This window comes from Sebastes umbrosus, chromosome 12 (assembly GCF_015220745.1).
Source record: "Sebastes umbrosus isolate fSebUmb1 chromosome 12, fSebUmb1.pri, whole genome shotgun sequence".
Lineage (NCBI taxonomy): Eukaryota > Metazoa > Chordata > Actinopteri > Perciformes > Sebastidae > Sebastes > Sebastes umbrosus.
This window is the reverse complement of record NC_051280.1, coordinates 15449074-15463726: the sequence shown is the minus strand read 5'-3', so window position 1 is coordinate 15463726 and position 14653 is coordinate 15449074. Positions and strand designations below refer to the sequence as shown.

Below are 14653 nucleotides of genomic sequence, written 5' to 3'. Positions count from 1 at the left end.
TGGCATGTTTTTTTTTTTAATCAATTTGAATGTTTTCTTGGTTTAATATCACTCTACAGCCATAATCTGTTCATTGTTTTTGTCTTTTTTTTGTAACACTGAAATAGTCCTGTAGTCCACTATACAGTGGACAATAAAAATAAAGTTTAACAAGCCTAAATTGTTAAGATTTAAACCTTAAATAGGAAGGAAATCACAAAAAAAAGTAGTTTTTGGAAGACACTTTCTTTAACTGGGTTCCCAGGAGGTTATAACAAAAAGACAACTTTAAAACGTGCTTTTTTTATGGAAAGGATATGGCCATTCAATGATTCGCCTTGCCGTTTTCCTGATGATGTTGTCCTCTGCGAAGATGAAGAGCGACCTGTTGACGGTGAGGCAGTTCTGCCGGTGTGGCACCGGGTTGTACATAGCCATGGTCCGGGCTCGCTGAGCCTTGGCTTGTTTCATGGAGGCGGTCAGTCCAGCAGCAACAGCATCCGGTCCTTCTCCTTTCTCCACGTCTCCATCTCCGGAGTCCACCGTGCTGCAGGGAGCCGTCTCGTCTCCAAACCGAGCCATTCTACAACAAGAGATGACTTAGAAAGGGTTTCACTACAGGACGATTTCTAGTAAAAAGAAAAATGTGAAGTGGAGCTAAGCGAGAAAAAAAAAGCATCCACCTTCAATCCGGTTTTCTTCAATTCCCACAAAAGTTGCAGATTCCTATCACTCCATATCCACCAGAAAAAAAGCATTCAGTTGACTTATATTTTATGCAAAAAAATCCATTTACTTAATGTGCGATTTCAGGTGCATTATCCCATCTGTTACAATCAGCTCTGGACAACTTTTACGCGCGTCTCTAAACTCGGATGGAGGGAGAGGAAAGAAAGAAGAAAAAAAAAGATCCACCGAGTTTTTTTTACACCTTTTCAGTTTTCTATCAACATCCAAAGCTCGTTTTTGCTCTGACAAAAAGCTGCGTGATCACAAACTACTCTGCATGCGGTCATTAGATGGAGAGATCCGAGGGAAGTCTTGGCAAACTTTACGCATCTTCTCGAGCAGGTAAACTTGATAAAAAAGGAAGATCTCACGTGAAATGAAAGGAAGCTCGTGCAAACGCGTCTTAAACCAGATTCTTTATAAAAAAAAAACTGCACATTAAAGTTATTCTCTAAATCAGCCAGAAAACGTAGCGAGAGAGTTGCTTGACTCGCATCTTACAATCTGATCACCTGCAGGAAAAAATGATCAGGCAGCCAGGAGCACATAGCCTCCTCCCACAGTTAATATTTCATGATTTCAAAAATCCATCTGAATGAAAGCTGGTTGGGGAGGAGGGACATACATTTTTGTTACCATAGCAATTAGAGTTTGCTGAGGATGAACAAAAACATTTTTCTAAAAAAAAGAAGAAGCCTATATACAGTAAGGTGTGTGGGTTCAAAAACAATTATGTAAAGATGTTAGTGGGAAGAGAAAGGGGTGTGGAAATATATTTAATACTAAAAAGGAGAGACAATGCACAGACAAGAGGCAACAAGTGTGTGGATATAGTGCAATAAAAGACCTAAAAGGTGATTTATAGACTCATTTCCCCCCATTTGATCAGTCAGACAGCATTGTCAGATTTTCATTAATGGAGACTAGACTATTAAAAAACATCTATAACTAGGCCATTGTGCTAATATTGGAGCAAAAGTCAGGAGTAAAAATAGAGCATGAAATAGATCTTAGGGCTGCTCCCTTTTTTGAGGGAGCAGAGAGAAGAAAGCAGGGTCTTTTTCACACTCAGTGCCACAAAGTGAGACCTCATTAGGCAACTGGGCTCTCTCGCTCCATCTGCTGCTCTCCTCCAATCCCCACTGTTTCCTGAAGATGACCACTTCAGCCCCCACAGACACCATATTATTCAATCGTGGTCGAGGCTGCTGTTTGTCATGTCAAATAAGCACAATTAAGATGACACAAAAACACAAAAACATATCTCCCTCTGCTACTGACTGACACAATGCAGGTATCAGTGTGCAGACGGGCAGCGAGCAAGGGCTCAGTCAGGGGGGGGGGGGATTGTGAAAGCAAGCCAAGAGAGAGTGACAAATTTATGCTTGGCAAACAAGTCGAGATCTGGGGGAGAAGAGGAAAAAAAATCCATTTAACAGGATCTATGAATAAGTCCCTAAGTGAACTCCCAAAAACTCTGCCATGACTCTTGTTACCTCCTCATCCTTAATCTGCATGAAGCAGGCGGGTGTCACTTCATGCAAAGCAGGAGAGGAGGACAAAAAGACTGACCTATCCAGTGAAAAATGTAAAAATAGCAGGATGACAATCAGCATGGAACGTGTACAGTTTGCTATAATGCAAGTATCTGCAACACATTCATCTCCACTTTCTATACTAAAATAAGCATGCATTACAAAAAAACATCATCTATTTGCATGTTGCCCAACAAAAATATTTGTCCATCTTTGCAAACAGTAGGATACATCTCTCTCTCTCTCTCTCTCTCTCTGCATGTGTATGTCTTGCTCTCTCTTAGCTGTTGTTTCCATAGCGACATCGCTCTCTTGAATTCCTGCTCCGCTCTTTTCATTTCTGCCAACAAAAGCCATGTTGCACAATAGAGCAACCTCTTCCTACAGAAATCTGTTTCTCCCAACACACACACACACACACACACACACACACACACACACACACCTCCCCTCCATCAGGGTCACTGGACAAACAAGATGCAATCTGACTGTACAGCACCGTCACTACGCTGATGATCCACTGTACTGTATGACCAGATGTAGTCTGGCTTTTGTTTCTGCTCTTGCTCACAGCCTACTCAAAGGCTTCTAAAAATAGCTGTGTGAACTGTTAACGGATAAAAAGCACAAAAGCTCACATCAGTTTGCTTGGGCCTGACCAAACTTTGAATAAGATGAACTTATTGTACAAGACAGGGTCACACTGGGGTACATTAGTGCCTTATACTACAGGGATGTGAAAGCCACAGTATGTATTTTTATGTCCATAGTCCAGCAGAAAACATCTTTAGAAACACCATATATAGGGGAAAGACAGATGAAGTGAGTCTGCATGTGACATGCACTGCGAGTTAAAACGTTAATGGGCGTACTTTGTGCCAGACCTGAAGAGCATTTATATAATTGCAGACAGGCTTTCATCCAGCATTGACTGGAGTGGTTTTAGCATTTTATTTTTCTCTCTGTTCCCTAGCAACAGACATCCTCTAGTACTGAGTTATGTCAGTTTGATTCGACCAATAAACCGCCGCTTATATCATTGCAGATTGCCGTGACACTGTGTACAGTTTACCTTGAAACTATTAACATTATGGTTTCAGAGCAATCTTACAACTCTGGTAGGAAAAAAAAAAAGCTCAAAACGTTGCAATTCATCAGTGAACCTCGAAAAGTTTCTGTTGTGAGAAAAAAAAAAAGCTTTTCTCAAAAGTTCATATTAGCAGAAAATTCAATATCACTCATTGATTTTCTAAAATTTCATCCAACAATTTCATAAAATATTATCAATATTTCAGTTTTCAAGATGTAAAAAATCAACAATGTCCAAACTCAGCTGCTGATCACGCTGCTCATATGCTGTTCCCTGCTGCTCTTCTACTTTGATTCCCTAGCATCCCCTAATGGACAAATAACCACAATACATGTACAGTAGTGCTCTGAAATCAATGTTCAGCTGTAATTTTTTTAGTCCCTCGTTTAATATTTTGTACTTTTAGTTGCTCTTGCAGTCAACACTTGCAGGTTGAAAATAGGAGAATATGCACATCAGGGATCAAGGACCAAAAAACTGACTTTAGTCCCGTGTTCGAGTGTCCGTACACGAGAGAAAAAGACGGAAAGCCAGAGAGAGAATGACAGTAGATAAGTAGATGTGGTGTGGGCGGTGGAGGTAAAGTTAAGAGAAATCAGAGGATGGAGGAAGGAGGAGGAGGAGGAGGAGGAGAGAGGGGGCTTGTTGGTGGGTTGAGGGTAACGCCGTTGGAGTACCACTCCACATTAAAGTGGTGGGAAGCAGATAATCAGAGCGATGTGGCTCCAGAGTTCAAAAGTTCCCAAGCAAGCACCCTCAGCTCCGCCATTAATAACGCTATCCAGTATCTGATTACAGTAAACCGCAGCCAACAATGTTACACAGGCGTAAAAAAAGATCAAATCAAATGATGAAAGCAGTGGGAACGGATTTGGTGATTCATTGCTGGAACTATAACAATGCTGGAAACAAAGGAATCTGCATATGTATTGCTACTATGGAGCACCCTTTGAAACAACCAATTTGTATCTAAGCAACAAAAGAACAATAATATGTGTGTTACTTTATAAAGTAATCGTTAATCATATGGAATCACTATGGAACAACAAGAGTGGGCCCTCGTTCTGTTAGTATCTCGTGCTCGTGAACAAGGATGCACATGCGTGACGTGAAACCATGTGAAACACAGTCCTGCCGATGATTTCACATCATTCCATTTATCAACAATAGGCTCTTTTCACAGCAACCATTTTGACATATCATTACAGGGTAAACCCGGCTGTAATTAATAACATGAATTAAGGCCCTGTTCCATTTAGTCTACAGTAGGTGGGCCAGGGTCCTAGTATTGTGCACGCTGGCTCACTACGGCTGTGAAACACTAAATAGAACGGGACCACACTATTGTTATTATCGGTTTATTGTTTGTTAATGTTTTAGCAAGCAAACTACCAGTCAACACAAAGCAACATGAGCGTCCCAGTAGACCTAACTAATGTAAGTCCAAAGACCAGTTGCATGAACTTAGTTCTAGTCTAGTTCTTGTTCTAGTCTTGGTCTTAGACTTGGTCTTATATTGTCAGGGGTATACTAGTCTGAGACTGTCTGTTGCATAAATATTAAGACTGACAGTCTGAGGTAGGAAAGTTAGCTAAGCCTGAGGTGAAAACTTCAACAACTAACAATCTGTTAGAAGGTCAGTTAGCGAACTGTTATACTACTGTTTATCTATTACATTTAGCCAACCTTTAGTTAACTATTTCAATTGTTTATCCATTACTTTTTTGCTTTCTTGTACCATATTCTTGTCTTTGAATGTCTTTAACAGTTTTAACGATTTATGCTGTTTACTTTTTCCGTTACTTTGTCCCATACTTGGTGTGGTGTCCATGGCTGTATATAGAGAAGAAGGTGGTGTCGCTGTTGCATGGTGGGATGTATTAAGAGCTGTTGCTGTTGACTCCGCCATTTTTTTTCTCGTCTGTGAAGTGTCTTATTTCACCCATTTCTTTGCACTATTTGTATTGTTTACAACTTACAGAACAGTTGACTTTCATATAGACGTTTTCATTTCATATTTTATTGTTGTCAATTGGTGCTTTTTATATATATTTGTGTACTATTTATATATTGTTAGAGCCATTTGTTCAGTAAAGAAATAACTGTGGTTAATTTACATTTTGTTTTATTTGCTTGAGAAAAGTAGCTCTGTAGTTTCATTGCAGTGTGCTCAATAAGGACCAATTGTGACAGCAGCCAGTTTTGTCTTCTGATTGGGCAAAAGCTAAATTGTGCCACATGTGCTCGTTAAACAATTCAGTTGAAGCTATGGAGCCTGGAGAGCACACTAGTCTTTGACCGTGCTTAATAGACCTGTTCTTACCTTTTTACTGCTTATGTTTTTGATAGTTTGTTACCATTTTTGTATTTGAAGACTTAAGAAAGATTTTCAGTAAACGGTTGAAACGAAGAAAATGGACTACGGAGTTTTATTGAAACACGCGTCAACTACATGCCTGGACTCTATAGCTAAAGTGGGCATTTTCAAGAAATAGACGGAGCCACACTTACAGCTATACTCCCATACTTTTGTACATAACAGTCCTATCGATTCATTACCTTTATTGTCCACTTTTGTTTTCCTTGTCCCTATAGCTGTTATTTCTATTTCTGTGTAAGTGAGAGATGCAAAAAAATAGTAAAAACTCTGTATGTGCACACGTACATGGCAAATAAATCAGGTTCTGAGTCTGATTAGTCACTCATAGGGAAGCTTTATGCAACACGTACTTTTAATTGTCTATAGCAAGTCTGACTTAAAATTATATTTAAGACAAAAACTAGGTCTAACAGGTCTACTCTTGGGGGAAATATTTGGTTCTTTAGCCGCTAAATGCTCTGTTACATTCACCAGCTAGTCGCTAACTTCTGTATGTCTGCTGTTTGGTGCTGGGCAGATAGACTGGTGTACAGTGGGATTATCTAAACCTGCTAAACAACGTTGATGAGAGCGATATGAGAATCAAAACAGCTGGAGGAACCTGAAGCGTTGGATGATAATTATCTGTGGATTCAGTGCTTCAAGCTACATGTTTCATTTTACACATAGTCATTTGATAAAAAATGTAAAACATAGTGATTAGTTCCGGTTAAAGCTAAGCAATAATGTCAAATATTGTATTGTATTTTGTATCTGCTCGCTTTATATTGTTGAAGCCGCATTATGTCACACTTCTTCAAGTCATTTTCACAACAGACGGTTTAACGCATCATAGCAGGAAGAGAACAGGTGCAATTAATAACAATAACCAAATTGGGACACTTGGATGGAGTGGAGTGATCATTAATGTTATTAATTACACCTATGCTTTTTCCTGTAATGACAAGTCAAAGTGTCTGCCATGACAAAGGATTAGTGACTGAACTATTGACATAAAAGATTCCATTTTTTTATAGTATAATGCGATCACTCATCAGCATAACATATTTTATATCGTTATAAGCCTTGTGACCTTGAAAATAAAGTAGTGACTTCACAGTGTGTGTTTTGTAATGACGGACCCACCAAAGAGGTTAAAACAGGTTGAAAAGTCATACTGCATTTTGAGTATGTGTGTTCTTTCTTCACTGGCACTGTCATCCTCCTCCATGGAGATGTATCATCTCTACACATGCAATTTAAGAGGAGTCCTTTGCCTCTGAAATTCTTTTATACTCACTCCCACTCCTTCCTGCGGGCCTGCGGCGTGCTCTGGATTTTGTGAGCCTGGTGAGCCATGATGATGTCCTTCTGCTCCACCAGTCCCCCGCGCCGCCGCTGCATGCCGTGTGGGCTCAGAGACCCTGAACCCTGGTCGGAGCCCTCTTCCTGATCGCAAGGCACGTCAAAGCTGGCGGCTCGAGGTGGCAGCCCCAGGTACTCAGGGAGGGCGTGAGGAACCTGCAGGGAGCTGGAGCGGGATGCTTGTGCCAGGCCATGACGGGGAGTGGAGCTGGGCATCCTCCAGGCCTCAGGCTCGGGGAGGGACAGGGAGGACTGGACGTGCATATATCCACCTGGACCAGAGCTGGGTGGAGAGTGGAGGTCGGTTGTGAGGGAGCGGGAGAGGGACTGGTCTGAAGTGGTGAGCATCTCTACAGAGGATGGTAGCTGGCAGTTTCACCATAATGCTACAAATGGGGGGGGGAAAGGGAAGAAAAGGAAGAACATTTATGAGTGAAAAACACATTTATGAAACATTTCACATCCTGTCTGTCCCCTCTCTTGTTTGTCTATTTTTAGACACGATAGAAGCTTGACTCTAGGGAGCATGATGTTGGTCTGTTGGTCTGTCCACCACTTTGATCCAGACTGAAATATCTTTACAATAATGGATGGATTGCCATGACATTTGTACAGATATTCTTGCTCCCCGGAGGATGAATCACAGTACCAGACAGTCTCCAATAGCTAGAATAGGGTTGATTCCTCTCAGTGTCTCACATTTCTATTAATAACTGTTACAATTGTGGCTATGGAGAAATATGTTGTAGATAAACTGATAGCTCCCAGATCAAAAAATTAATTTTACAGCTTAAATCTAGAATGAATGCCACCATGTAACTGTACTTTTTCTAATCGATCACCTCAGCAATGTGAGATCTTTGATATAAGCATTAAGACTGGATGAGCAAAAGCTTTGAACCATTAGCTATGCAGAAATAGAAATAATACTGGTGAGCGTTAATAAAGCTTTGTGCACAAAGTGGGTCAAAGGGGTGAGATTTTAATCTTGCTTTAATCTCATGTTTTCTTTCCACAACACAAAATAACAGACCTGTAAAACCATCACCCTGTTGGTTGCTGCCATTGTCCAGTTAAGCGTGAATGTTCGTGTGTGACTGAGACAGAGAAATATGAGGGAGGATGAGGTGGCAAGGCTGGAAAACAGCAAGTTTGAGGCGAGCCAGTCAGAGACAGACGAAACAAGGTTGTTCCCACTGAGCCGACTCTGAAAGGGAAGATGACTGAATGTGGGAGAGCTGAAAGCAAAAGGCTCAGTGACTCACACATCAGCCAGCAGGGCTCCTCAGATATGAACTGGACACAGTCTGAGTTGAGCTCTGCACCCTCAGAGGCGAGCACAGTGCTCATCTGAAAGCCGGGAGAGGCTACAAGGTCAGCGAGCACATTTACACGGATGGCTTGATGCTGGCCGGCTTTTTTTTTTTATGCTTGCTGATGGGCGTGCTGCCTCTGATTCTAGCCGTGCAAGTTCAAATAGTATTATCGGTGAGTTTTGAAGGGGAATTAAATGTCAAGACACTTGTATCAACAGGCACACACCTTCAAAAAAGCAGCAGGTGCAACACAAAATAGGATGGTTTTGCTGGGTGAATCCATGACATCTTGGTATACTTATACAAAATGAATTATGAATGGCAGCATTGGTGAGGCATGCTTTGTAGATGAGAGCATCACTGCAGTGTGCACCTACACACACAATAAGCACTGCTGCAAGAGGCGTCATTAAAGTTAAAATTTTAATTCCTTTAATTAGTGCAACCAGTGTGGAGCCTATACTGGAACAACTAGTCTAATGTGTGCAGCTGCAGGTCTGTTTTTTATAGGAATACATTGACTATCCTGTTCATTAGGAGGCTGTTTCTTGAGTTGAAGTGGAAAAAGAAAAAGGGAAAAAACACGCAGCAGCAGCAGCAGTCATAACAATAGATGAATAAGATGTCTATAAATGTTCACTGGAGGGAGAGGATTGATGCATTGCGCGCAGACAGGATAAAACATATCAATAAAGTAATGAATTGATTGATGAATTTTGAGCAGCTTTACCTTGAGGTTGAGGTGATGCGCGCTCCTTCATCCTTCAGGTGGAGGATCTTAAACAAAAATTCAGGCGCTTCTCACTCCAAGTCCAAGTTTTTAGAGGTTTTGAGGAGGATTTCTGCGAGGATTCCTTGAGTGATGATTCCGGTTGTTTGTCTATAAATACCGCGGCGTGGCTGGCAGCCAGAGGAGCGTGGTGGCTCACATGAACGTAAACAGGAGGCATGGGGACAGGCGCGAGGCATGATGGAGATGATCCCCATCATCATCTTCTTCACTAGAGCTGAGCTGCGGTGATATGACTCACTTTAATGTGGGTCACACACTGAATGGCTTCTTTGAACTTCATTTCAAAGAGTTAAAATTGAAAATGTGCATATACATAATTTCCTTTTCTTTACCTGTCCAAGGAGATCGGATTTTTTTTTTTTTTTTTTTTTTTAGTGAAAGGGATAAATGCAACAGGTCTGCTGTTTATTTGAAACGGTGGTCGGTCTGGTGTGAGCTACATTATTGCATTAAGTCATATATTTGCCACTAGATGGTGGACTAAAGCTGCATATACCTGACACACACACACACACACACACACACAGCAGGTGCACTGAATGAGGAATTGCATTGAAATCAAAAGGTATAAAAGTATACAGGTTTACAACCCCACATACACACTTGAATGAAAGACTTTATTTTGAACATAAAAATAAATAAAAGCAGATACAAAATAATAACAAACAAAACAAGAGTAATAGTGTATTGTTAAAGGAGTAGTAAAAGGAGTAGGTAGAAGTAAAACTTATATCTCCCTATACCCCTTTCTCACTTCTCCTCTAATAACTCATATATCATAGAATGATAATATAATATAATATATAAACTATACCAGATTTATTTACACCCCAAATTAAATATATGAACAGCATCCCAAGTTTATTTACAACATGTCCATCCGGAGTTAAAAACTTTAATGGGCTACTCTATTAAAAAGTAAGCACAACTACAAGCCAAGTATACCTTTCTGAAGGCCTACAAGGCGAGAATACTAAATTATACTTTTCTTATCTCGATCAAAAGACTTAAAGAAGAAAGTACAAGTATAGGCCTATAAGCCAAGTATAAGACTTTTCTGTATACTTGTCAGTATGAGCCAAGTATACTTATGTGTACTTTTGTTAAGTTTATCTCTGATAAGTACATAAAAAGTAAACTGAAAAAGTATACTCTCTTATTTTAAGTTGAAAAAAAGTAGACTAATAGCACACTTGAATAAACTTATTTTTTGTAAGGGATGATTGTCGATAGTTAATCATGAATAATCACACATTTTTTTTATCTGTTCAAAATGTACCTTAAAGGGAGATTTTTCAAGTATTTAATACTCTTATCAACATGGGAGTGGGCGAATATGCTGCTTTATGCATATATATGTATATATGTATTATTGGAAATTAATTAACAACACAAAACAATGACAAATATTGTCCAGAAACCCTCACAGGTATTGCATTTAGCATAAAAATTATGCTCAAATCATAACACGGCAAACTGCAGCCCAACAGGCAACAACAGCTGTCAGTGTGTCAGTGTGCTGATTTGACTATGACTTGCCACAAACTGCGTGTGATTATCATAAAGTGGGCATGTCTGGAAAGGGGAGACTCGTGGGTACCCACAGAACCCATTTTCATTCACATATCTTGAGGTCAGAGGTCAAGGGACCCCTTTGAAAATGGCCATGCCAGTTTTTCCTCGCCAAAATTTAGCCTAAGTTTGGACAGTATTTATTTGTATTTGACATTGTTGGTACCAATGGATTCCTTTTGTAGTTTCATCTCTTAGGCGAGAAGCCATTATCTTCTCTCTTGCTTTAAAACTGAGCCGGCTACAACATAAAAATCGCAAGTTGCATTAATGCATTAAGACATTTTCAACACAGAGTAGAAACGCTCCATTACGAGCAAACGTCAAATCATTAAGCTACTTAATTACAGAAGTATTACAAACACAATATACTTAAAATATCTAAAGTGAAATCACAATACTTTGTATTATGTTATGTATATTAGATTAGTATTGTTAATACATTGAAATGTAAGCTGTACTATACACAATACTGGGTCCTATAATGTATAACAATATATTGCTATTATAAGATGATGATGTGTGTAAAATCTGAATCTGTAAAGTAACTATAGCTGCTGTAGCTGATGTAGTGGACTAAAAAGTACAATATTTGCCTCTGAAGTGTAGTTGAGTAGAAGTATAAAGTGATACAAAATAAGTGGACTAAAGTAAAGTACAAATACCTGTTAAATGTTACATTCCACCACTGTTAAAAAAAACAAAACATTAATAAATATGATAACTTATTGCCATACAGTAGCTCTTTAATGTTATCACACAGAGAACTGGATATACTGTACTTTAATATAGACTGGATGATTTCCAGAAGAATTTCCTGAAAAGAACGTCTCCTTTTAATCCCAAAGAAGTATCTATTCGTAATTTATTTATTATTGCAATCGATATTATTCATATATGTTGAACTGAATGTTTACCCGTCGACAAACTCCACATTTTTGAATGTTCTGACCTGCAATGCAATCACTAAATCACTCAAAAATATTTTAGTTTATAAGCTAAACATTTAGTTGGAATGAATCAATTGGAACAGCTGAACTCTGTTTTACCTAATTAGCACCAAATCACATTGTTCTTTCCAGGAAACTTCCTAGAAAATTCGTATGAATCTATAAACCCGTAAAATAAAATGTTACCACAATAAACTACATTTAAAACCAAAAAGCACCAACCAAAAAGTACATAAATTGACCTGGATTTCACACCTGTTCAGTAGTTTCCTCTTTAAGGAAAGTAAAACATGGACATTAAAAGATTAATAAAAATGAAATAAGCAAAGATGTCATATTTTTAATGATGGGAAATAGAATTAGTCACTCAAAAGTTAGCACACGTGTTGCATTTCATTGTTTTCTTTGTGATTTTAATAAGTAAATGATCTCTTCTTGAATTCCTAATTTAGAAGATGCACTATATGAATTTACAGCAGATGCTGTAGTCTTTCCAGTTTTTAACTTAAGAGTACAAAAACATCATTTCTGTGCTCTAATTGAAGATGCAGTTAAAAAGCTAGGACAGTAAGTGGACCTTGAGTTAAGCATATTGTTATATTTGAACTGGGAAATGACTAATGAAAAAACATCAATTTGGGTAAAGCTCATGATGAAATAGGATGTAAGGGCATAAAGTGTCATCGACAATCATCAAAACAATTAGTTTCACCACAGGGTAGATTACTTGTAACTACAGTATTTTAACAGTCTTTGTAGCTCTAAAGTACGTCTCAGAGTTAGAAGAAAAATTGGACTGAAGCTGCAGGACAGTAAATCAGAGGGACGCTGCATATAAGGAGGAAAAAACATAAAAAAATAATGCTAAAAATAAGGTGCTGGAGCAGGTAAAATACAGCAGGAAGTAGGATTAAAGCATAATATTTCATGTTGTTTGCCTTTTAACTTCATCAGTGGCTCACTTGCCCCCACTGTTGGGAATGTGACGTGGACACACAGTCATGTAGACACAAGAAATGACTGAATATGAAAAGGAAAGCATGATTCCACTGTATATCCTCAGCAGGAATAGATCCAACACAAAGATTTGACGATCATGCAAAGTAAAATTCAATCCATTTTGTCAAGAGAAACAGAAAATACTGAGATGAATGAATAAGAATTGTGACAATTTTGTACTGTATAGATGGTAGAAAGCTTGATGTCAGTAATAATGTAATGTCCTCAGATTGATATATAGCCACAGAAAGTGTGTCCTGTGTCTGTACTATATGATGAAACTAGAGCCAAGGACAGAGAATACTTTTCCTGTGATTAAAACAGAGCCATGACGTCCCGTGTACTTAATTAAAAGGTCAGCCTTGTTCATTTTAACCAATCCTGTTATTCCCTACGCTGAGGAAGAGGTGTTAGCTGTGGGACTGAGAGCGCTGCAGAAACCATCTGCTGCCACCAACACTGAAGGGGAAATGAAGACTTCAAATTAAAACTGTATTTCTCTTCATATTTTTGTCCTGGGACGGCTTTTCCAAATCTTTGTCTTAATCAAGGTTATTTTTTTAATTGTCCCCTCAACTATCTCTCACCTACCTATTGAAATATCTCTATAAACCGCAGTAGTTGTTGTCAGACGCGTCTCTGAGGGTTTCGCGACACGAAGAGTATTTTCTAATGTCCCGATGCCATATTGTGTGAATTAGATATGGATTTATGTAATCTAGCAGAATCATCTCGGTGAGGAAATAATTGCCGTCTTATCCTCCAGGCACGCGGCCAAGTGGATGCATGACGTGGAGACGCCAAGCAGAGAAACTGCTGCCATTGAAAGAAGGAAAAAAAGGAACATTAGAAATAAACCATCAGGTGTGTGTGTGTGTGTGTGGGAGGACGAGCATGCTGTTTGGTGCATGAGACAGTTGGTAGTAAATGGTTGGCAAATCAAATCTGGTCTGGCATGAGAGGCCGGCCTGAGGGTAAACATCAGGTTCGCTTTGTATGCTTGCTGGTTCACATTTTACAGACTCCACCTCGGTGTAATGCTGTGTTTTCTTTTAATCTTAAACTACTAATAATCAAACCTTTTGCAAACTCAGAGTATGGAGTCTTTATTCGGGATCGGGGGCTACAGAGGTGAACTGCAAGTTGAATTTAACTCACACTGACATTAATTCATCTGCAGCCCAACACAGCTATAGTGGAGTCTTCCGATGAGTATGAAAAGCTAGCTCTAGTTTCTAAGTACTAAGCGAGCAGGAAGGGAAAACAATGTTCCTGCTCAAATATTTAAAATGTCCTCGTGAGTTGTGAACACTTGGCATTTATTTTGTGTCTGCGCTTCATTCTGTCAAAGTGTGAAGTTGTGTTTTAATAATTTAGACGAGTTATTACACAGATCTTGAAGTTCCTCTGTGTTCACTGGCTCTCAACTTTTGGTTCATGACTCCTTCAAATTAAAGTGATTCCTACTTGAGTGGTGAACAGTTCAACCAAAGAATGATTTTGTGTCTTTGGGTTGTTTCATTTGATTACATTTCTATTCCAAGAAAAATACAAAAATTGATGGTAGAAATATAGTATGTGATCATAATCCCTCAAAATAAAACTTTGAAGAATTCCTAAAGTCAGTTTTAGCACAGTATATGATGTATGAGAAGAGACAACTTCATCTTGATATTAAAGAGGACCTATTATGCTCATATTCAGGTTCATACTTGTATTTTGGGTTTCTACAAAAACATGTTTACATGCTTCAAATGTTCAAAAAAACTCTTTATTTTTCTCATACCGGCTGTGCTGCAGCACTTCTTTTCACCCTCTGTCTGTGAAATCCACCCCTGAAAAGCCGAGTCTGCTCTGATTGGTCAGCTGGCCCACTCCGTTGTGATTGGTCAAACGAACCAAACTCTTTGGATTTCGCTCCAGATCTGCTCTAACTAGCTTTGTTTGAGGGTGTGCCAAACTTGCT

At 39.1% G+C, this 14653-nt stretch overlaps 1 protein-coding gene across 7 annotated transcripts in view; it reads right to left on the bottom strand.

Moving 5' to 3' along the window:
* Positions 1 to 9629, bottom strand: part of cacna1eb (calcium channel, voltage-dependent, R type, alpha 1E subunit b) — a 70934-nt gene extending 61305 nt beyond the window's left edge. For 4 of the 7 annotated variants that reach the window (XM_037787669.1, XM_037787671.1, XM_037787670.1 and 1 more), the window contains exons 1-3: positions 9104 to 9629; positions 6993 to 7443; positions 299 to 562 (exon numbers count right to left, since the gene is read on the bottom strand). In XM_037787669.1, coding sequence (XP_037643597.1) covers positions 299 to 562; positions 6993 to 7405 — 677 coding nt within the window. In that variant the 5' untranslated portion in view covers positions 7406 to 7443; positions 9104 to 9629. Of the gene's footprint in view, positions 1 to 298; positions 563 to 662; positions 1198 to 6992; positions 7444 to 9103 lie in introns of those variants that run through there. The other 3 variants (XM_037787673.1, XM_037787672.1, XM_037787675.1) reach the window with 3 other exon arrangements.
* Positions 9630 to 14653: the final 5024 nt, after the last annotated feature.